General features: G+C 47.6%; 1 protein-coding gene across 1 annotated transcript in view; it reads left to right on the forward strand.

The window, feature by feature from the left end:
* The window catches only part of LOC139368728 (semaphorin-3G-like), a 70,203-nt gene that overhangs the window by 34,247 nt on the left and 11,992 nt on the right, over positions 1-23,964 (forward strand). Inside the window, exons 3-8 of the mRNA XM_071108021.1 lie at positions 2,232-2,294; positions 11,862-11,981; positions 18,011-18,101; positions 19,557-19,673; positions 19,890-20,032; positions 23,735-23,849. Of these exons, the coding sequence (XP_070964122.1) occupies positions 2,232-2,294; positions 11,862-11,981; positions 18,011-18,101; positions 19,557-19,673; positions 19,890-20,032; positions 23,735-23,849 (649 nt within the window). The remainder of the gene's footprint in view (positions 1-2,231; positions 2,295-11,861; positions 11,982-18,010; positions 18,102-19,556; positions 19,674-19,889; positions 20,033-23,734; positions 23,850-23,964) is intronic.

The raw sequence follows: 23,964 nt of genomic DNA on the forward strand, positions 1-23,964 counted from the left end.
ACTGCCCACAACTCACTGTCCTCAGCCCACAGCTCACTGCCCACAACTCACTGTCCTCAGCCCACAGCTCACTGCCCACAACTCACTGTCCTCAGCCCACAGCTCACTGCCCACAACTCACTTCCCTCAGCCCACAGCTCACTGCCCACAACTCACTGCCCTCAGCCCACAGCCCACAGCTCACTGCCCACAGCCCACAGCTTACAGCCCACAACTCACTACCCTCAGCCCACAGCTCACTGCCCACAACTCACTGCCCTCAGCCCACAGCCCACAGCTCACTGCCCACAGCCCACAGCTTACAGCCCACAACTCACTGCCCTCAGCCCACAGCTCACTGCCCACAACTCACTGCCCTCAGCCCACAGCTCACTGCCCACTACCCACTGCCCACCACCGCTTCTTAAGAGCTTCAACAGCCACTCTGGCATATCATATTTGGGAAGTGTTTGAACTGTTTCAATACAGTCTTAATGGTAATGACCGACCATGGCAGAAATAAAACAAAAACATGCCCATTAAACTCATGTAAATGTGCCACATTAACATGTAAATATTTTAGTCTAAACTGAAATGATTGCAGCTCGATATAGACCTTTAGCTTTTGAGGAGTGTTTGTGTGTAAAACCAAACTTGTTTTATGTTGCCATAAATGTGGTCGGTTCTTAACAAACATGTCCCCCTAGTTTCAGTCACACTAGAGACTAGATAAGAGTAGATTTAGTATGTATGTGTAGTTTAGTATGTTATGGATCTACTTGATGCATGCCACAGTAAGGTCCTTGATTGGCCAGCTCATGCCAGGGTTTGTCAGTGCTTGTTATGATTGGCTGGTGCCTGGGCTTTCCGGCCAATGGATGACACTACTGAGCCAAACAGGAAAAGGAATTTAATCAGCGCACTGACAGCCAAGCTCTGGTAAGAAGTTGCCCTAAGGCACAGAAACCCAAGCTGACCAGATCAATGTCTAGACATAGGGGAAACTTTATCCTGCAATTGGTGTTGATGACTAACATGTCAGGATGGTTAAACAGAGGGACGGAGTTATAGAGACAAATAGAACATGATGACCACAGTACTTCCTATTTGAATCCAGGAAAGGAATATTAGCATAAATAGCGCAGTGTTGACTATCAGATTGACTGATTCTGTGGTTCAGACCATAAAAAGGCATGTTTCAGACAGGCAGGCAGGCAGGGATTTATTGTGGTTCAGTTCCAGACAGGCTCGATAAAGGGATAGAGTGTGATTTATAGAGGAGGCCCTAATCCTTTCTGTAACATTCATTTATGATATGATAGCTGTGTTACAGAAAAGCACCTGTATCAGGTGTCGTTTTCTCTCTTATGATGAATGGCCATGCACTATAATGTAGGAGCACGCATGTACATGCACTATAATGTAGGAGCACGCATGTACATGCACTATAATGTAGGAGCACGCATGTACATGCACTATAATGTAGGAGCAACGCATGTACATGCACTATAATGTAGGAGCACGCATGTACATGCACTATAATGTAGGAGCACGCATGTACATGCACTATAATGTAGGAGCAACGCATGTACATGCACTATAATGTAGGAGCACGCATGTACATGCACATAAGCACAGACACAAATACACATGGACACAATTGCGGATGGACACGTACGCACACTGTCACAGAAAGTTACTGCTTCCTTGATTGTTTTCTTGGTACTCTGTATAGACCTCTTCCCGAAAGCAAAATAAGCTTTTAAATGAAACACACAAAAAAGCCATCTGCGAGTCAGTAATTTACAACACAGTATCTGATGGTGCCAAAGAGGGGCTTTCCAAAAACAATTTTGAATAAGCTGGATATTGATGATATAGAACACACCGTAAATGTATCACACGGCCTAAATTACTACACTGTGATTACAGTTCCATGTTCGACCCACCCACATCAATTAGCACTGATTAGCCCATGGATGATTGTGTGGGAGCAAAGACTTAGTGAGATACCTGCTTGGATTTCATGTGATCTAGTACGTTTTCATTGTTTAAACTGTGGCTAATAATGTTCTCATGCTCTAATTGCCTGTAGTTATATTGTGGATTTAGGCAGTGAACAATGTTATGACGTGATTTATAATTTTATTATTCTCTCTCTCTCTCTCTCTCTCTCTCTCTCTCTCTCTCTCTCTCTCTCTACCCTCTCTCTCTCTCTCTCTCTCTCTCTCTCTCTCTCTCTCTCATTGTAGATCTACTGGCCTCCGTTGCCTGGTAACAGAGATGAATGTGTCCAGAGAGGGAAAGATTCTCAGGTGAGTGACAGCTCAGTCAGGCCTCTCTACTTCCTATTTACTCAAATAATGTCACATCTATGGTTTCCACCGGTCTAGCCTATTCAGCTGCTCTATCAGCCACTCTAGACAGTAACATTCTAGTTACCTTACTAACTGTACTGTACATTCTACATTGCCACATCTGGATCATGTTATCAGGAAGCTAAACAGCAAATTGATGTCGACAGTTGGCTTGCTGTGTCAACACTCCCTTTTCCTATATCCTACAGGCGACAGCCATAGTCCCATGCATCATCCCACCATCCCTTCATCTATCCATGCCTCCATCCCTGGGTACAGTGAAGTTGTTTAACAGCCAGTGAATGAGATAGGGAGTCTTTCAATATCTAGTAATATCCCCTCCCACATGGCTGAGGTATCCAGAGTCGGGGTCCCAACACAATGAACACCAGTAATTACATCTTTAAGACTGCCCATAATGAAACTGGCCCTCACTCCCCAGTCAGACACTCTAAAGACACTTGCGGTTCCATGTTTAATATCTTCTGTCCCCTAAGCCTTGGGTAACGACAGAAAGTGAAACAACCCTCGCATCTGGTCTGGGTTAGGGGGTTTGGCCTGTAAAACAGGACTAATCTGTCTCTGTGGATGTGGAGGCAAGTTTAAGACCCCCCCATTGGGCGTCAACACTGGCCCTATAGGTAACTGTGGCGTTTGAAGTGGCAGGTGAGGAGGGTATCTAATATCAGGAGTTATTATGCGTTTCCTCCTCCTGTATGAGGTGTTCTTAGGGGAGAGGAGCAGTCGTGACGGGTTAAAGTTGGGCCCACGGTAACTCAATCTAACCTGTGCCAAGGGAGCCGTGGGCTGTGTGTGTTTAAACTCCCCTCCAGAGACACACCCATGCACCCCAGAAGCACTCACCTACCATCAGACTCATTCAGACCACAGTTCAAGTTGCTGGAGATACATTGTTTGTCAGAGAGGAAGAGGGGCCCATGTTTCTAGTCCAGTGTCTAGCATCATTAACAATGACTGGGCTGGGAGGTAGAGGCGAAGTGGGAATGTGTGTACAGGGTCACATCGGTAACACTTCTCACCTCTAGTTCCTCCCAACCGGAATACGACACACCACCTCCACCCCAGTGCCTTCTGAGGCTAGGGACTCCATGAGAAAGGCTTTTAGGTACTGTATGTGTTGTTTACCCTATGTAAGAGGGGGAGGTCCCCAGTGGACAGGCCCAGGTATGTCGTTGTCTCTGGGTCATTGATGGGGTGCCCTCTCTGCCGCTGTTCTCTACCTGACAAAGACTCGGACATGGACACACACTCAATCAGGGCTCTGTTTGCACCTTTCCCCGCTGCTAGACAAAACCCCAGGCAATGTCATAAGTCAAAAAGTTGCAAAGGCATGGATAGGTGTTGGTTTGATTGGTTGAAATGGACTTGTTTGTGTTTTTGTCAGAGAGAAAGGCTTGGTTCACAACCCTTACTGAGGACTGATGTTATCCCAGTGGATGCAGGGACATGTGAGTGTGTACAGAGCAGCTCATTCCGTCACAGATGGACACTTAAATGTGTGTTCTAAATATACCCTGTCTGCCTATGCCAGCGGGCGGGTGAGTGAGGACAGAGCTATCCCTCCCTCTCTAACTTTGTTAGGCATTGTTGGACATGGAGACCTCCCATTAAACAAACACTGTGGAGTGAAGCGGGCGCTGGCACTGACTAGACACTGACTAGACACTGTCTAGACGCTGACTAGACACTGACTAGACACTGACTAGACACTGACTAGACACTAACTAGACACTGACTAGACACTGACTAGACACTGACTAGACACTGACTAGACACTAACTAGACGCTGACTAGACGCTGACTAGACGCTGACTAGACGCTAACTAGACACTAACTAGACGCTGACTAGACGCTGACTAGACGCTGACTAGAAGCTGACTAGACACTGACTAGACACTGACTAGACACTGACTAGACACTAACTAGACACTGACTAGACACTGACTAGACACTGACTAGACACTGACTAGACACTAACTAGACACTGACTAGACACTGACTAGACACTGACTAGACGCTGACTAGACGCTGACTAGACACTGACTAGACGCTGACTAGACACTGACTAGACACTGACTAGAAACTGACTAGACGCTGACTCGACGCTGACTAGACACTAACTAGACGCTGACTAGACGCTGACTAGACGCTGACTAGACGCTAACTAGACACTAACTAGACACTGACTAGACACTGACTAGAAGCTGACTAGACACTGACTAGACAGCCTGGCTGGTTTTAAAGCCGGAGCGCGTTGTGTTACTATTGTTGCACCTATTCAGCGTTCTGATGGTCACAATCTGTCTCCTTCCCTTATACACAATGTGTCTGTGTCTTGGAGCTGTAGGATGTGCATACTACTTCCCTCCATTGACTGTGGGGGGAGTTAGAGGTGGGTGCGTGTCTGTGAGGGTATTTTATTGACTGGCTAAAGGAGGGGAACCGGCTGTTCAATGGGGCTGTGTGACCCCGCTGGTTGACCACTGGGTAACACCTAACGTGTTTGCTTTATGATGGCCTTTCTCACAGGTCGCGACCACATGACCCCTAATTTCATTGCCCCCAGCAGACATAGATGTCCCACAGCCCCTCCCTCAGCAGGAACCAGACAATAACAAAGCAGGAACTACCGGGGTTGTGGCTTTGGGAGAGTTATTAAATCAAATCAAATCAAATCAAATTTTATTTGTCACATACACATGGTTAGCAGATGTTAATGCGAGTGTAGCGAAATGCTTGTGCTTCTAGTTCCGACAATGCAGTAATAACAAGTAATCTAACTAACAATTCCAAAACTACTGTCTTGTACACAGTGTAAGGGGATAAAGAATATGTACATAAGGATATATGAATGAGTGATGGTACAGAGCAGCATAGGCAAGATACAGTAGATGGTATCGAGTACAGTATGTACAAATGAGATGAGTATGTAAACAAAGTGGCATAGTTTAAAGTGGCTAGTGATACATGTATTACATAAGGATACAGTCGATGATATAGAGTACAGTATATACGTATGCATATGAGATGAATAATGTAGGGTAAGTAACATTATATAAGGTAGCATTGTTTAAAGTGGCTAGTGATATATTTACATTGTTTCCCATCAATTCCCATTATTAAAGTGGCTGGAGTTGAGTCAGTGTCAGTGTGTTGGCAGCAGCCACTCAGTGTTGGTGGTGGCTGTTTAACAGTCTGATGGCCTTGAGATAGAAGCTGTTTTTCAGTCTCTCGGTCCCAGCTTTGATGCACCTGTACTGACCTCGCCTTCTGGATGATAGCGGGGTGAACAGGCAGTGGCTCGGGTGGTTGATGTCCTTGATGATCTTTATGGCCTTCCTGTGACATCGGGTGGTGTAGGTGTCCTGGAGGGCAGGTAGTTTGCCCCCGGTGATGCGTTGTGCAGACCTCACTACCCTCTGGAGAGCCTTACGGTTGAGGGCGGTGCAGTTGCCATACCAGGCGGTGATACAGCCCGCCAGGATGCTCTCGATTGTGCATCTGTAGAAGTTTGTGAGTGCTTTTGGTGACAAGCCGAATTTCTTCAGCCTCCTGAGGTTGAAGAGGCGCTGCTGCGCCTTCTTCACGATGCTGTCTGTGTGAGTGGACCAATTCAGTTTGTCTGTGATGTGTATGCCGAGGAACTTAAAACTTGCTACTCTCTCCACTACTGTTCCATCGATGTGGATAGGGGGGGTGTTCCCTCTGCTGTTTCCTGAAGTCCACAATCATCTCCTTAGTTTTGTTGACGTTGAGTGTGAGGTTATTTTCCTGACACCACACTCCGAGGGCCCTCACCTCCTCCCTGTAGGCCGTCTCGTCGTTGTTGGTAATCAAGCCTACCACTGTTGTGTCGTCCGCAAACTTGATGATTGAGTTGGAGGCGTGCGTGGCCACGCAGTCGTGGGTGAACAGGGAGTACAGGAGAGGGCTCAGAACGCACCCTTGTGGCCCCGGTGTTGAATGCCGAGCTGTAGTCGATGAACAGCATTCTCACATAGGTATTCCTCTTGTCCAGATGGGTTAGGGCAGTGTGCAGTGTGGTTGAGATTGCATCGTCTGTGGACCTATTTGGGCGGTAAGCAAATTGGAGTGGGTCTAGGGTGTCAGGTAGGGTGGAGGTGATATGGTCCTTGACTAGTCTCTCAAAGCACTTCATGATGACGGATGTGAGTGCTACGGGGCGGTAGTCGTTTAGCTCAGTTACCTTAGCTTTCTTGGGAACAGGAACAATGGTGGCCCTCTTGAAGCATGTGGGAACAGCAGACTGGTATAGGGATTGATTGAATATGTCCGTAAACACACCGGCCAGCTGGTCTGCGCATGCTCTGAGGGCGCGGCTGGGGATGCCGTCTGGGCCTGCAGCCTTGCGAGGGTTAACACGTTTAAATGTCTTACTCACCTCGGCTGCAGTGAAGGAGAGACCGCATGTTTTCGTTGCAGGCCGTGTCAGTGGCACTGTATTGTCCTCAAAGCGGGCAAAAAAGTTATTTAGTCTGCCTGGGAGCAAGACATCCTGGTCCGTGACTGGGCTGGATTTCTTCCTGTAGTCCGTGATTGACTGTAGACCCTGCCACATGCCTCTTGTGTCTGAGCCGTTGAATTGAGATTCTACTTTGTCTCTGTACTGGCGCTTAGCTTGTTTGATAGCCTTGCGGAGGGAATAGCTGCACTGTTTGTATTCGGTCATGTTACCAGACACCTTGCCCTGATTAAAAGCAGTGGTTTGCGCTTTCAGTTTCACACAAATGCTGCCATCAATCCACGGTTTCTGGTTAGGGAATGTTTTAATCGTTGCTATGGGAACGACATCTTCAACGCACGTTCTAATGAACTCGCACACCGAATCAGCGTATTCGTCAATGTTGTTATCTGACGCAATACGAAACATCTCCCAGTCCACGTGATGGAAGCAGTCTTGGAGTGTGGAGTCAGCTTGGTCGGACCAGCGTTGGACAGACCTCAGCGTGGGAGCCTCTTGTTTTAGTTTCTGTCTGTAGGCAGGGATCAACAAAATGGAGTCGTGGTCAGCTTTTCCGAAAGGGGGGCGGGGCAGGGCCTTATATGCGTCGCGGAAGTTAGAGTAACAATGATCCAAGGTCTTTCCACCCCTGGTTGCGCAATCGATATGCTGATAAAATTTAGGGAGTCTTGTTTTCAGATTAGCCTTGTTAAAATCCCCAGCTACAATGAATGCAGCCTCCGGATAAATTGTTTCCAGTTTGCAGAGAGTTAAATAAAGTTCGTTCAGAGCCATCGATGTGTCTGCTTGGGGGGGGATATATACGGCTGTGATTATAATCGAAGAGAATTCTCTTGGTAGATAATGCGGTCTACATTTGATTGTGAGGAATTCTAAATCAGGTGAACAGAAGGATTTGAGTTCCTGTATGTTTCTTTCATCACACCATGTCACGTTGGCCATGTGGCATACGCCCCCGCCCCTCTTCTTACCAGAAAGATGTTTGTTTCTGTCAGCGCGATGCGTGGAGAAACCCGTTGGCTGCACCGCTTCGGATAGAGTCTCTCCAGTGAGCCATGTTTCAGTGAAGCAAAGGACGTTACAGTCTCTGATGTCCCTCTGGAATGCTACCCTTGCTCGGATTTCATCAACCTTGTTGTCAAGAGACTGGACATTGGCAAGAAGAATGCTAGGGAGTGGTGCACGGTGTGCCCGTCTCCGGAGTCTGACCAGAAGACCGCCTCGTTTCCCTCTCTTTCGGAGTTGTTTTTTTGGGTCGCTGCATAGGATCCACTCCGTTGTCCTGTTTGTAAGGCAGAACACAGGATCCGCATCGCGAAAAACATATTCTTGGTCGTACTGATGGTGAGTTGACGCTGATCTTATATTCAGTAGTTCTTCTCGACTGTATGTAATGAAACCTAAGATGACCTGGGGTACTAATGTAAGAAATAACACGTAAAAAAACAAAAAACTGCATAGTTTCCTAGGAACGCGAAGCGAGGCGGCCATCTCTGTCGGCGCCGAGTGGATGGGTGAGAGATTTGAATGTTTAAAGGATTTGTAGGAGACTTTTGAAGAACTTTGTGAGACTCTGAGACTTCATGCATCAGGGAGCTGGAAACTCAGCTTGGTGCCATTTGGCACAGTGCCTTGGCATTATCCAGCACTGCCAGAGGAAACGTTCCACTATGTTCATTAATGGGTACAGCCGTACTTATTGGTACAAACGTGGAAGTGACTTGCTTTAAAAAGTGAATCATCTACTAACCAAGGACAAATATGCAGACAGACACTGTGGATCGCTCTAGGCTAACAGTACGTCTAAGCTTACTTGATATGAACAACTACTGCTGGGCTAAAGAAACCAAACTTTAGGAGTTGAGCACGTCTTATAGTGCATTTGATGCCTACGCTTGTGTCTACCACTTGTCTGGGAGCTGGTGGGATTGTGTTGTGTGTCTGTCTAAGTTATCAATGTTCACATCTGTAGTCTGCTCATCTGGCCTTCCCCTCAGCACACTGCTTCTTTGCTCTTTCTTCTCCATGTAGCTCCAGCTGTGTGGACCACAGAGACTTGGACTGAAGCATCCTGCTTTTTCCAAAACAGCTTTGTGTGTGCCTCTTTGTGTGTGTTTGCATCCATGTGTGTCTTCGAGTGTGTGTGCACAGCTGTACGCCTGTTTGACGGTGTGTGTGTTTGTCTTTCTCTCTCTGCGTGTGTTTGTGTGTTTCCCCCAACGATGGTCTTGATTTCCTGTTAGTGTTAACAGCGCTGATTGCTCTCCAGTGAATGCATGCTGTTTACACTAGAACAAGATGTCTCCATCCCTCAGTATAATCATCTGAGGCCTGATGGTATTACCCTACCACCCCGCCTGTCTGTTACGCACTCAATATTATGGAGAAATACATTACGAAGGATCTGCCACTCATCAGTTTATACACTGAGTGTATAAAACATTAGGAACATGGAGGAGACAGGGCCAGGATGCTGCTTCTCTCCACTGGGACCAGTCTGGAGTCTATTTCTACAGTCCGTCTCACTACAGCCTACCCTCTATACTCTACCAGAGCAGGGGAGGAGAGAGGGATGGTGGTAGGTGAAGAGAGGGAGGGAGGGAGCGTTTTGGGTAATTAAAACCTGAGAGGAGGAGTATGTGCGTAAAGGAGGAGTGTGTGTGTGTGTGTGTGTGTGTGTGTGTGTGTGTGTGTGTGTGTGTGTGTGTGTGTGTGTGTGTGTGTGTGTGTGTGTGTGTGTGTGTGTGTGTGTGTGTGTGTGAGAGGAGTGTGTGTGTTTACGTGAGGAGGGTGTGTGTGTGTGTGTGTGTGTGTGTGTGTGTGTGTGTGTGTGTGTGTGTGTGTGTGTGTGAGGAGTGTGTGTGTGTGTGAGGAGTGTGTGTGTTTACGTGAGGAGGGTGTGTTTGTGCGTGAGGAGTTTGTGTGTGTGTGTGTGTGTGTGTGTGTGTGTGTGTGTGTGTGTGTGTGTGTGTGTGTGTGTGTGTGTGTGTGTGTGTGTGTGTGTGCGTGTGTGTACGTGAGGAGTGTGTGCTTGTGTGTGTGTGTGTGTGTGCATGGGGGTGTGTGTGCGTGAGGAGTGTGTGTGTTTACGTGAGGAGTGTGTGTGTTTACGTGAGGAGTGTGTGTGTGTGTGTGTGTGTGTGTGTGTGTGTGTGTGTGTGTGTGTGTGTGTGTGTGTGTGTGTGTGTGTGTGTGTGTGTGTGTGTGTGTGTGCGTGTGTGTGTGTGTGTGTGTGTGTGTATAGTCTGGACAGGAAGGAGAGCCAAGTCATGTTTGGCTGATATATGAAAAGCACACCTGGCTTCACTCCAAACCGCCAATATACTGTACAGTGGGTGTACAAAACATTAGGAACACCTTCCTAATATTGAGTTGCACCCCCCTTTGCCCTCAAACAGCCTCAATTCGTTAGGGCATGGAATCTACAAGGTGTCGAAAGCGTTCCACAGGGATGCTGGCCCATGTTGACTCCAATGCTTCCCACAGTTGTGTCAAGTTGGCTGGATGTCCTTTGGGTGGTGGACCTTCTTGATACAAACGGGAAACTGTTGAGCTTGAAACAAACAGCAGCGTTGCAGTTCTTGACATAAACCCCGTTCAAAGGCACTTCAATATTTTGTAACATGTCTCCTCCCCTTCATCCACACTGATTGAAGTGGATTTAAGTGACATCAATAAGGGATCATAGCATTCCCCTGGATTCCCCTGGTCAGTCTATGTCATGTTCAGAATGTTTTGTACATTAAGTGTATAATAGTGTATAATACTCAACTTACAAAAAAAATGTAAGCTGAAATTGGGATTTTATTTTAGGAATAAGGCCTTTTCTTTTGAAGCCAGAAGGAGGCTAGTATCAGCTACATTTATGCCTTTACTAGACTATGGGGATATTTTATATATGAATGCTTCCGCTCAGTGTTTGAGATCAATTGACACCCTTTACCATGACACTTTGAGATTCATTTTAAACTGCAAAACCCTTACGCACCACTGCACTTTGTATACCAGGGTTGGCTGGCCTTCTCTAGTCACTCGTAGGCTCAGTCACTGGTATACTTTTATTTACAAAGCCATTTTGGGTTTACTACCTTTTTATTTGGGCATTTTTATTGTTCAGAAATGTGGTGGGTACTCTCTTCGTTCGCTGGACTTTATCCTGCTAACTGTTCCAAATGTCCCAACTGAATTTGGTAAAAGGGCTTTTATGTACTCTGCGCCATCGCCTTACAAAATACTTTTAAACTGGAAGAACTTGTCCCGATTGGTGTTTTTAAATCATTATTGAAGGATTTTGAGGCTGATTCCCTGACCTGCCAATGTTTATCATTTGCTGTTTTACACTCTTGTGAATTCAATGGTTTTTACTAGATTACTTTTTCATGTTGTCTGTCTGTAATTTTTTTTGTAATGACTAGGTGCTGCCTATCTTGGCCAGGGCACTCTTGAAAAATAGATTTTAATCTCAATGAGCCCTCCCTGGTATTTAAAAAAAAAAGTAGTCACACACACACACAGCAGCTAAGTGGACGAGTTTGACCCTCTCACCCTAGGGCAGTGACACTCTTGGCTTGTTTCCTGTTGGTCACTGTGACACCACTCCTCAGCTTCTATTGGGAAACTTCAAGAAAAGGATACATCTGTGCCCTACTCTTCCTGAGGGCTTGAGGATTCTATTTTATCTTATTCTGTCTCTAGATCTCCTCTCTTATGCTCCCCCCCCCCCCTCTCTCTAGCTCTCCATCTTTCTCCTTCTCTTCTCTCTGTTGCCTGATCCCTCCATGTGGCCCTGTCTTTGGCTGTGGGAAAGATCTGGGAAGCCCAGCGTTTGTTGAAGTTTATTGTTTTTCATCTTTTCAAATCTTGTTCTTGGCCCTTATTGCTAACATGTGGAATCAATGGCCTTTGTTAAGAAATATTTTTGCTCTACACAAAATGGTCAGAAAATGGTTGACAGTTTATTGTTGTCCTGTGTATGTGTATTTATTTAACCTGTGTGTGTGTGTGTGCGTGTGTGTTCACAGACGGAGTGTGCCAACTTTGTGCGCCTGCTGCAGCCCTATAACCGCACCCACCTGCTGGCCTGTGGTACGGGTGCATTCCAACCCATGTGTACCTATGTGTACGTGGGCTACCGTGGAGAGGTAAGACCCCACTGCATCACACACACACACACACACACACACACACACACACACACACACACACACACACACAGAGGCTCTGACAGATGAGTCACCCTGGTTTTGCTCTACATACTCTCTCCTCCAGCAGCTGAGATCAGATGAGGCTGTCTGGTCTGATGCTGACTGACTCCCATACCTTTGACTGCCTCAGTCTCCTCACCTCGTTGTAAAGCTGTAGTATTGTGATCATGGCAGTACCAACTACTCCCTATGGATTGTCTGTCTGTCTCCGTTGTATAGTATTTGTTACCTGATACTGTCTTATTGGATCCAGTCTGTGAGCACAGTGGTCTCTCTCTCTCTCTCTCTCTCTCTCTCTCTGAGACAGTGTGTACAGAAAGAGGCAGCAGGCTGTAGCCGTCAGTAACGTTCAGTGCTCTGGCTCCAGGCTCAGAGCTCCAGGCTGAGGACACATGGCCCAGGGTTGTGCTCCAGCATGCAGCTGTCCAGCGGGGCCCTGCTGCCCTGGTGTGAGGCCCTCTGTAGGTGCCTGTATGTGGTGAAACCCCACAAAGCTGCACACAGGCCCATGTGGCTCACCCAGCAGGAGGGGATCGGACTGGGCAGGAGGGGATGAGGCACTGGGCTTGGAGGGTTGGTGAGGGCTCCACCTATTCAAGTTGGGGGATGGAGGTTGTGGAACCAACAGGGTGTTATGTGAGACAGGGAGGGTATATTTATAGGCAGGGAGTGGAAGGGTGGTCTGTCTGTGGTGGTGTGTTGGTAGTTAGGGTGGAGGCTGCTGGATTAACTGTGTGGAGGGTTGTGTGTTCTGCCATGCTGGCCCTCTCTCTAAATTCATCATCCTGTGTGCTTTGGACCTATGCTTTATTACACTTCATTAAAAACCTTTAGGTCTTATCTTTGTGCTGCCTCTGACAAGCTCACCATGACACTGAGAACAATACATCGACTTTGTAGAGTAGAGCAGCATAGTGTGTGTGTGTGTGTGTTTGTTTGTTTGTGTGTGTGTGTGCATGCTTGTGTGTGTGTTTCTATGTCTCTCTGTGCCTGTGTGTGTTGGTAGATGGATACGGTGTGTTAAGGTGTGAAGGCGACGTAAGGCAGCTGACTGCACATCTGTCCTGGGGAGGCTTGGAACAGAGGGGAAACACCCTGTCAAAGGTCATCCCACCCACAGACCGGCCTGAAGGTTCATGACCCTCCCCCCCATGAGCAAATAAAATATGAATAGATAAGAGAAACAACAACAACAAAAAACGTTTTTTCGCAATAAAGTCCTGCGGTCTTAAAACTAGCGTGTGTGTGGCAGTGGAGGCTGCTGGGGGAGGACGGCTCATAACGGAAACCATATGTTTAAGATTTGATACCATTCCACTTATTCCGCTTCAGCCATTACCACGAGCCAGTCCTCCCCAATTAAGGTCCCACCAACCTCCTATGGTGTGTGTGTGTGTGTGTGTGTGTGTGTGTGTGTGTGTGTGTGTGTGTGTGTGTGTGTGTGTGTGTGTGTGTGTGTGTGTGTGTGTGTGTGTGTGTGTGTGTGTGTGTGTGTGTGTGCGCATCAAAGAGCATGTGTGTGTGCCAGTAGTCGTGTCAGGCTTGGTAGTGGGGTTGCTGGGCTGTTTGGCTTGGCAGGGCTGACTAGAGAACGACAACAGACATGACTAGCGCCAGTCCCCTCGCTCTGCACCGAGTTACCACAGAGAGACTGGATCTGAGTGAGCCGAGCCAGGAGGAGAAAGAGAGGGAGGGAGGGAGTAGAGAGAAGGGGGGTGGGGAGGGAGAGATGGATGAAGTAGAGAGAGAGGGGAGGGAGAGACGGATGAAGTAGAGAGAAAGGGGAGGGAGAGATGGATGAAGTAGAGAGAGAGGGGAGGGAGAGATGGATGAAGTAGAGAGAGAGAGGGGAGGGAGAGGTGGATGAAGTAGAGAGAGAGGGGAGGGAGAGATGGATGAAGTAGAGAGAGAGGGGAGGGAGAGATGGATGAAGTAGAGAGAGAGGGGAGGGAGAGATGGATGAAGTAGAGAGAGAGGGGAGGGAGAGATGGATGAAGTAGAGAGAGAGAGGGGAGGGAGAGATGGATGAAGTAGAGAGAGAGGGGAGCGAGAGATGGATGAAGTAGAGAGAGGGGAGGGAGAGATGGATGAAGTAGAGAGAGAGGGGAGGGAGAGATGGATGAAGTAGAGAGAGAGAGGGAGGGAGGGAGTAGAGAGAAGGGGGGTGGGGAGGGAGAGATGATGAAGTAGAGAGAGAGGGGATGGAGAGATGGATGAAGTAGAGAGAGAGGGAGAGATGGATGAAGTAGAGAGAGAGGGGAGGGAGAGATGGATGAAGTAGAGAGAGAGAGGGGAGGGAGAGGTGGATGAAGTAGAGAGAGAGGGGAGGGAGAGATGGGTGAAGTAGAGCGAGAGGGGAGGGAGAGATGGGTGAAGTAGAGAGAGAGGGGAGGGAGAGATGGATGAAGTAGAGAGAGAGGGGAGGGAGAGGTGGATGAAGTAGAGAGAGGGGGGAGGGAGAGATGGATGAAATAGAGAGAGGGGAGGTAGAGATGGATGAAGTAGAGAGAGAGGGGAGGGAGAGATGGATGAGGTAGAGAGAGAGGGGAGGGAGAGATGGATGAAGTAGAGAGAGAGGGGAGGGAGAGATGGATGAAGTAGAGAGAGAGAGGGGAGGGAGAGATGGATGAAGTAGAGAGAGAGGGGAGGGAGAGATGGATGAAGTAGAGAGAGGGGAGGGAGAGATGGATGAAGTAGAGAGAGAGGGGAGGGAGAGATGGATGAAGTAGAGAGAGGGGAGGGAGAGATGGATGAAGTAGAGAGAGAGGGGAGGGAGAGATGGATGAAGTAGAGAGAGAGAGGGAGGGAGGGAGTAGAGAGAAGGGGGGTGGGGAGGGAGAGATGATGAAGTAGAGAGAGGGGATGGAGAGATGGATGAAGTAGAGAGAGAGGGAGAGATGGATGAAGTAGAGAGAGAGGGGAGGGAGAGATGGATGAAGTAGAGAGAGAGAGGGGAGGGAGAGGTGGATGAAGTAGAGAGAGAGGGGAGGGAGAGATGGATGAAGTAGAGAGAGAGGGGAGGGAGAGATGGGTGAAGTAGAGCGAGAGGGGAGGGAGAGATGGGTGAAGTAGAGAGAGAGGGGAGGGAGAGATGGATGAAGTAGAGAGAGAGGGGAGGGAGAGGTGGATGAAGTAGAGAGAGGGGAGGGAGAGATGGATGAAGTAGAGAGAGAGGGGAGGGAGAGATGGATGAAGTAGAGAGAGAGAGGGAGGGAGGGAGTAGAGAGAAGGGGGGTGGGGAGGGAGAGATGATGAAGTAGAGAGAGAGGGGATGGAGAGATGGATGAAGTAGAGAGAGAGGGAGAGATGGATGAAGTAGAGAGAGAGGGGAGGGAGAGATGGATGAAGTAGAGAGAGAGAGGGGAGGGAGAGGTGGATGAAGTAGAGAGAGAGGGGAGGGAGAGATGGATGAAGTAGAGAGAGAGGGGAGGGAGAGATGGGTGAAGTAGAGCGAGAGGGGAGGGAGAGATGGGTGAAGTAGAGAGAGAGGGGAGGGAGAGATGGATGAAGTAGAGAGAGAGGGGAGGGAGAGGTGGATGAAGTAGAGAGAGGGGGGAGGGAGAGATGGATGAAATAGAGAGAGGGGAGGTAGAGATGGATGAAGTAGAGAGAGAGGGGAGGGAGAGATGGATGAAGTAGAGAGAGAAGGGAGGGAGAGATGGATGAAGTAGAGAGAGAGAGGGGAGGGAGAGATGGATGAAGTAGAGAGAGAGGGGAGGGAGAGATGGATGAAGTAGAGAGAGGGGAGGGAGAGATGGATGAAGTAGAGAGAGAGGGGAGGGAGAGATGGATGAAGTAGAGAGAGAGAGGGAGGGAGGGAGTAGAGAGAAGGGGGGTGGGGAGGGAGAGATGATGAAGTAGAGAGAGAGGGGATGGAGAGATGGATGAAGTAGAGAGAGAGGGAGAGATGGATGAAGTAGAGAGAGAGGGGAGGGAGAGATGGATGAAGTAGAGAGAGAGAGGGGAGGGAGAGGTGGATGAAGTAGAGAGAGAGGGGAGGGAGAGATGGATGAAGTAGAGAGAGAGGGGAGGGAGAGATGGGTGAAGTAGAGCGAGAGGGGAGGGAGAGATGGGTGAAGTAGAGAGAGAGGGGAGGGAGAGATGGATGAAGTAGAGAGAGAGGGGAGGGAGAGGTGGATGAAGTAGAAAGAGGGGGGAGGGAGAGATGGATGAAATAGAGAGAGGGGAGGTAGAGATGGATGAAGTAGAGAGAGAGGGGAGGGAGAGATGGATGAGGTAGAGAGAGAGGGGAGGGAGAGATGGATGAAGTAGAGAGAGAGGGGAGGGAGATATGGATATAGTAGAGAGAGAGGGGAGGGAGAGATGGATGAAGTAGAGAGAGAGAGGGGGGGGGATGGATGAAGTAGAGAGAGGGGGAGGGAGAGATGGATGAAATAGAGAGAGGGGAGGGAGAGATGGATGAAGTAGAGAGAGAGGGGAGGGAGAGATGGATGAAGTAGAGAGAGGGGAGGGAGAGGCAAAAGAGAGGAGGTAAAGTAAAGAGAGTAGAGAGGTGCTGTAAGGAGGACAAATGAGGTATAGAGAATGAGCTATAGAGAATGAGGTATAGAGAATGAGGTATAGAGAATGAGGTATAGAGAATGAGGTATAGAGAATGAGGTATAGAGAATGGAAAGTAAAAGAGGTTTGATTATGTGAAAAAGATGAACTATGGAGATTCACAAAGCAAGAGTTCTAATTGGAATTTGAATTCAAGCTGATTGATCTGATCACGATAACTAATGTTACTAGATAGATTTTATTAAAAGGAGGTTAGTTTCTGTGCGTATAGGGTACTGTGTACTGTATGTGTGCAGCCCGGAGAGTTACACAGCTCAGGGAGAGGTAACATATGGTGCTGCTGCCACTATTTAGCTCACTGAGAGAGGAACAGCAGAGATCCTCTACCGCTTGCGCTTGCCAAAGGGAGGGAGGGAGGGAGGGAGGGAGGGAGGGAGGGAGAGGGAGAGGGAGAGAACCTGACCACTGTGACTGACCCAAACTTAAGGAAAGCTTTGACTATGTACAGACTCAGTGAGCATAGCCTTGGTATTGAGAAAGGCCACCGTAGGCAGACCTGGCTCTCAAGAGAATACAGGTTATATGCCCACTGCCCACAAAATGAGGTGGAGACTGAGCTGCACTTCCTAACCTCCTGCTAAATGTATGACTATATTAGAGACATTGTGGAACTCAAAGCCAACCTTCCTCACTGACAGTGTCAATATAGCTGGAAAGGTCCTTGTGCCACTGGGAATCCCTGTGTGATTCAAAGCCAACCTTCCTCACTGACAGTGTCAATATAGCTGGAAAGGTCCTTGTGCCACTGGGAATCCCTGTGTGATTCAAAGCCAAGGAAAGGGCCACAAAATCAAGGACATACAGTGTTATTTTAATCATGGTAGCGTTATTAAGTGTAATTTTATCCTGCTGACTTCCATGTCATGGTGTCCTACATGACAGTGTGTACAGTCATTCAACCAGAGAACCACAATGCCTCATTATCTGCACTAGGAACTGCTACCCAGAGCTGGAGACTGTGGATAGTTCACAGAGAGGACATTCATCTGGGTCCTGATTCACTTGGAGCTCATCCTGTCTGTCTTTTTACACTCACAGTGTTACCCCTTGTTACTCCTGTCCCTCACTGATGACATCACTACAGTCAAAGAGTCACTACTGTATTAGGGCATAGAGATACATTCAATTAAGTGTTCTATTTAATTATATGTATTAGAGTGACGTACTGTATGTTGAAATATTTACAATGAGTTCAGTAATTGCCCTTACGGCCTTACATTCAAATCGTAAGATTTTCTTAAGAATTTCACTGTAGCCTGTAATTGCACTTGCAACCCTGGACATGTGACTATTAAGCTTCTAATCTAATATTTTAATGATATGTGATATGATATGTGATATCTGGATTTTTCCTAATCCCATTTTTCTTTTTTTCTCCTAAACAGCATGTTTTCACCATGGACCCTACCAAAATGGAGAACGGACGGGGGAAGGTTCCTCACGACCCCAGCCTCCCCTTCGCTAGCACCTTAATTGGTAGGTCCTGTATTCTGTGTCTTTATTAGTCCAGTATGTTTATCTCAACACAACAGCCGGAAGGGGTTTGAGGTTTCTGATTCTGTGAGATACACTGTAGTAAGGGTGTTCCTCTCTTGTTGTCATTCCACATAGCTTGTGAAATAAGCCAGATTTACTGCCTCAACATGCAACTCTAGAAGTCGCAGGGGTGAAAAGTGTGTGTGTGTGTGTTTGTGTGTGTGTGTGTGTGTGTGTGTCCTCCCACCCTGCCTCAGTCCACTCTGCTGCTGAACCCCACAAACTCCAGGATCTGTCCCAAAATGCATTGGATCTGGCAGGCAGACACACAGGGACGGCCAAAGGCCCAGCAGTCTATCCTTGAGCACACTGATACACAAAAGACAACCCCTACACAAACAACGTAATATTCCACTAATGCTCACTCACTTACACTGTATAAAGCTAACATGGAAAAACACATTAAACACACACACACACACACACAAGTTGTGTACATGTTCTACACTATTGAATCACACATCTATTATCCTCTATTCATTCTGTAGGGACTTTTGAATCATGATTAAGGTGTAATTTCTGGTCGCAATGGATAGATTCATCAGACAGGGAGAGAGAGAGAAAGAGATGGGGGAAGAAATAAAATAGAGAGAAAGAGAAGGGGAGACGGAGAAGGAGAAAAAGAGAGAGGAAGACAGAGCGTATTTGTCATGGCCATTGTGTCCCACTAGTAAAGAGAGCTCTTTGGCAGGGGGAGGACAGGAGGTCAGTAACCCTCCTCTTTGCTTCCTCACACACACGCATCCCTCTGATGTTTCTCTGCATCTCTTCTTTCTCTGGGATAAGCTATTGAAAGAAGCTATTGCCTTTCAGCGGGGCCAGAGTCTGCATTAATCACACTTCTCAAAACTCTGTGGGACCAAGCCAGACTGACTATCTTTTTGTGCATGCTCAGGGGTGTAAGGCAGCCCCACTGTCTCTGTACAGCTAGCTGCTATTATAATGGTTGGTTGGGAAACGATCATCGGAGCCATAGATACACACACGTGTGCTCGCACACACAGGCACTTCCATCCTCAGTCAGTGAAGTGATGGCAGGGCTTAGGGAGCTATGACACGGCCACTGTAGATGAATATACTCTTGTTAGGAGCATGACCTGAGCTCTGTCATGTAGAGCAGGGATAGCATTTCATCTGATACGAGTTCAGTTGGGAATGCTGTCTGATTCAATGGGAGATGTTGTTACAGACAGTTGATCTGATCTTTGTCCAGTCTATGAACCTTCTCTAGGGATGCAGGACATGTGGCTTGGGGTATGTCTACTATATTGGCCAATTTTGTATTCCTGTCATCGTGACATTTTTGCCCTGCCATCCCTTATTTCCTCATCCTCTCTCCTCATCCCCTCCTCTTTCATTCTCTTCCTCCATCCTTTCCTCTCTGTCTGTTCCCAGGTGGGGAGTTATACACAGGGCTGACTGCAGACTTCCTGGGTAGAGACTCAGTGATCTTCCGTAGTCTGGGAGGTCGCTCCACCATGAGGACTGAGACGGACCAGAGACTGCTGCATGGTACAACAACTGTACTCTACTCAGCACCCACACTGAATACACACCTAAACCAATATCAATTATACACCCATTCTACACCATTTGGTTCTTACATCTTCTATAGACACTACTTGCTAAGAAATAACTCCTATTTGCTCTCTTTTTAAAAATGTATTTTTCACTGACTCTCTCACTCACTCACCCACTCACCCACTCTCTCTTCTTCCCTCTCTCCAGATCCTAAGTTTGTTGCGGCCCACCTCATCCCTGATAATGATGACCGTGACAATGACAAGGTGTACTTCTTCTTCACGGAGAAGGCCATGGAGGCCGGGAACAGAGAGGGGGCCATCCACACCCGCGTAGGACGTGTGTGTGCGGTAAGAGAAATATACATACAGTTGCACCTAACTAAATCGCATACCACCCCAACAGATCAACAGATGATGCAATCTCTATTGCACTCCACACTGCCCTTTCCCAAATGGACAAAAAGAACACCTATGTGAGAATGAGGTTTATTGACTACAGCTCAGCAATCAACACCAGAGTGCCCTCCAAGCTCATCACTAAGCTAAGGACCCTGGGACTGAACACCTTCTACAACTGGATCCTGGACTTCCCGACGGGCCACTCCCAGGTGGTGAGGGTAGGCAACAACACATCCACCATGCTGACCCTCAACATGGGAGCCCCTCAGGGGTGCGTGCATAGTCCCCTCCTGTACTCCCTGTTCACCAGAGGCTGTGTGGCCGCGCACGACTCCAACACCATCATTAAGTTTGCCTCTACTGAAACAATGGTAGTAGGCCTGATCACCAAAGACGCTGAGACAGCATATATGGAGGAGGTTAGAGACCTGGCCGTGTGGTGCCAGGACAACAACCTCTCCCTCAACGCCAGCAAGACAAAGGAGCTGATGGTGGACTACAGGAAGTGGAGGGCCGAGCATGCCCCCATTCATATCGACGGGGCTGTAGTGGAGCCAGTCAAGAGATTCAAGTTCCTTGGTATCCACATCACTAAGGACCTATCATGGTCCTGCTACGTTCCCCAGCTAGAAATCCAAATAATGTTGCTCAAACAGAAACTAGGATTTAGCAGGGGTTCTGTAAGACACTCATGGGTGTGTCCACTGAAAGTTGACTAACAACAATAACTGGAACCTAAACGACACTCACCATGAGGGACCACTAAATTTGCCTAAGAAGAGGCAAACAAAAGAAAACCCACACAATAAACTTAAAGACAGGAAGCAAACCAAAAACGTGGAGCAAAATTAAATCGGGGAAATCAGACAAAGGAATGTTATTTAAAAAAATATCTAAATAGGGAGTGCCAACTAAAGGTGGGCCAGCCACTCTTAAATAGCACATGGGCCAGCACAGGTGAAACACCTTCCCACTAACGAGATGGCAACCAGCACAGGTATAACACATACTGACGAACGAGGTGACCCCAATGGTGCGCCCTACGTGCTAACGAGCTACACGTGCTAAAGTCCAACCTCAAAACATAAATGGAAAAACCAAAGCCTGTACAGTCAAAACACACCAACACAGTCTTGAAGAGGGCACGACAACGCCTCTTCCCCCTCGGGAGGCCCTCAGACCCTCAGAAAGTTATACAGCTGCACCATTGCGAGCATCTTGTCTGGCTGCATCACCACATGGTATGGCAACTGCCATAAGCATGCTGGACAGTTAATCACATGTCTACCTAGACTATTTGCATTGACTCTCTTGCACTGATGCTATTTGATTTATTTAACTCGGCAAGTCAGTTAAGAACAAATTCTTATTTTCTATGACAGCCTAGGAACAGTTGCTTAACTGCCTTGTTCAGGGGCAGAACAACAAATGTTTACCTTGTCAGCTCAGGGATTTGATCTTGCAACCTTTCGGTTCCCAGTCCAACACTCTAGCCACTAGGCTATGCACACTCACTGGACTCTACCCACACACTCACACATACTACCATGATACACCAACATTGGAGGGAAAGGGCTCGTAAAGTAGGCTTTTCACGGTAAAGTTTACACTTGTTGTATTCGGTGTATGTGACAAATATAATTTGATTTGATAGTTCACTCTCCAGGACCCCCGAGGTCAGTCTTCAAATTCTCTGAGACCACGTCATGATCTGGGGCTTGGGAACTGGATCATGGCTCAGAGTTATTTCCACAGTGGAGCTTCAGCTCGGCCATAGTGATAGTTTAACGTTTAGTTACAGGAAGATGTGCTTATAGTATCGCCTTACAAGGAGGGTCTCTAATGGTTTAGTCAGGCCACAGGTGGGCGGGTTGGGGAGAGCTGACATTCCCCAACAATTGGCGTCTTTCTTCCTCCTTACACACACAGCTGTTGGATGTGCTCTGGTATGAGCGTCAGAGTGTGCATCTCTCTCACACAGTCATACATTCCTTCTGACACACACACACACACACACACACACACACACACACACACACACACACACACACACACACACACACACACACACACACACACACACACGCACACACACACACACACCACAGCTGACAGGTTCGCAATCTGCTTTAGATTCGCCATCTGCTTTAGAGTCTAGGCAATTTATAGTGTAACATTCCTTTGCTCACACTTACAAGTATATGGTTCTCACACAAACAAACACACACAGTCCCCACAGTCCCCCCCAAATCTCTCTCCATACATCGTATATTTCTTCCTGTACATCCCTCCCCAAGGCGTTGTTAAACACTGCCTGCTATTATCAGTTCCACCAGAACAGGACCACATCCTTCCAAGAAAGCAATGATCTGATCCCAGACAGCTTACACAGCCCTGGTGTCTATTAAACGACCCTGTCTGTCTGTACGCTGCCTGTATGCTAGCGCTACAACAATACACTATAAAACAGTATGGAGGAGAAGACAAGCTCATATGATTACATCTCCATAACCCGTGCTATCTGTCTCCCCAGTGTCCAGTGCATGGTTATAGAAGGGTTTACTAGACAACTTTCCCACGGGAGAGGACAGACAGAGTTAGTTAGCTACAGTATGTACTTCTATGCATTTTAGTCCTGCTGCCGTATGGATAATGGTTATTCTTTGTTTGGGTGTAACTGATAAACTCTATTTGTTTGCCTTGTATTGACAATTATACTGTATAGTCAGTGTGAGCCATCTCTCCTCTCTCCCTCCCTCTTTTGGTTAGTGTATGTGTTGTCTGTATGACTGAGATGTTATGGTGATGATGGTGGTGGTGTGGTGATGGTGGTGGTGTGTTGTCTGTATGATTGAGATGTAATGGTGATGGTGATGGTGGTGGTGTGTTGTCTGTATGATTGAGATGTAATGGTGCTGGTGGTGGTGGTGGTGGTGATGGTGGTGGAGTGTTGTCTGTATGATTGAGATGTAATGGTGATGGTGATGGTGGTGATGGTGATGGTGGTGATGGTGATGGTGTGTTGTCTGTATGATTGAGATGTCATGGTGATGGTGGTGGTGATGGTGGGGGTGGTGGTGGTGTGTTGTCTGTATGATTGAGATGTCATGGTGATGGTGGTGGTGATGGTGGGGGTGGTGGTGGTGTGTTGTCTGTATGATTGAGATGTCATGGTGATGGTGGTGGTGATGGTGGTGATGGTGATGGTGTGTTGTCTGTATGATTGAGATGTCATGGTGATGGTGGTGGTGATGGTGGGGGTGGTGGTGGTGTGTTGTCTGTATGATTGAGATGTAATGGTGGTGATGGTGGTGATGGTGATGTGGTGAGTTGTCTGTGTGATTGAGATGTAATGGTGATGGTGATGTGTTGTCTGTGTGATTGAGATGTAATGGTGATGGTGGTGGTGATGGTGATGTGTTGTCTGTGTGATTGAGATGTAATGGTGATGGTGAGTTGTCTATATGATTGAGATGTTATGGTGATGGTGGTGGTGATGGTGATGGTGATGGTGTGTTGTCTGTATGATTGAGATGTTATGGTGGTGATGGTGGTGATGGTGATGTGGTGAGTTGTCTGTGTGATTGAAATGTTATGGTGATGGTGGTGGTGATGGTGATGGTGATGGTGTGTTGTCTGTGTCCTCTATAGAATGATGCAGGTGGACAGAGAGTGCTGGTGAATAAATGGAGCACCTTCATCAAGGCCAGACTGGTGTGTTCTGTACCTGGGCCTCATGGCATTGACACACACTTTGACGAGCTGGGTGAGACACACATACACACACACACACACACAAGCACAAATAATGTATGCTCGCAGGCACCAAACCTGAGCACATTAACAAAAGTACTCAATAACGCTTGTATTTTGTTTCACAG

This window comes from Oncorhynchus clarkii, chromosome 16 (assembly GCF_045791955.1).
Source record: "Oncorhynchus clarkii lewisi isolate Uvic-CL-2024 chromosome 16, UVic_Ocla_1.0, whole genome shotgun sequence".
NCBI lineage: Eukaryota > Metazoa > Chordata > Actinopteri > Salmoniformes > Salmonidae > Oncorhynchus > Oncorhynchus clarkii.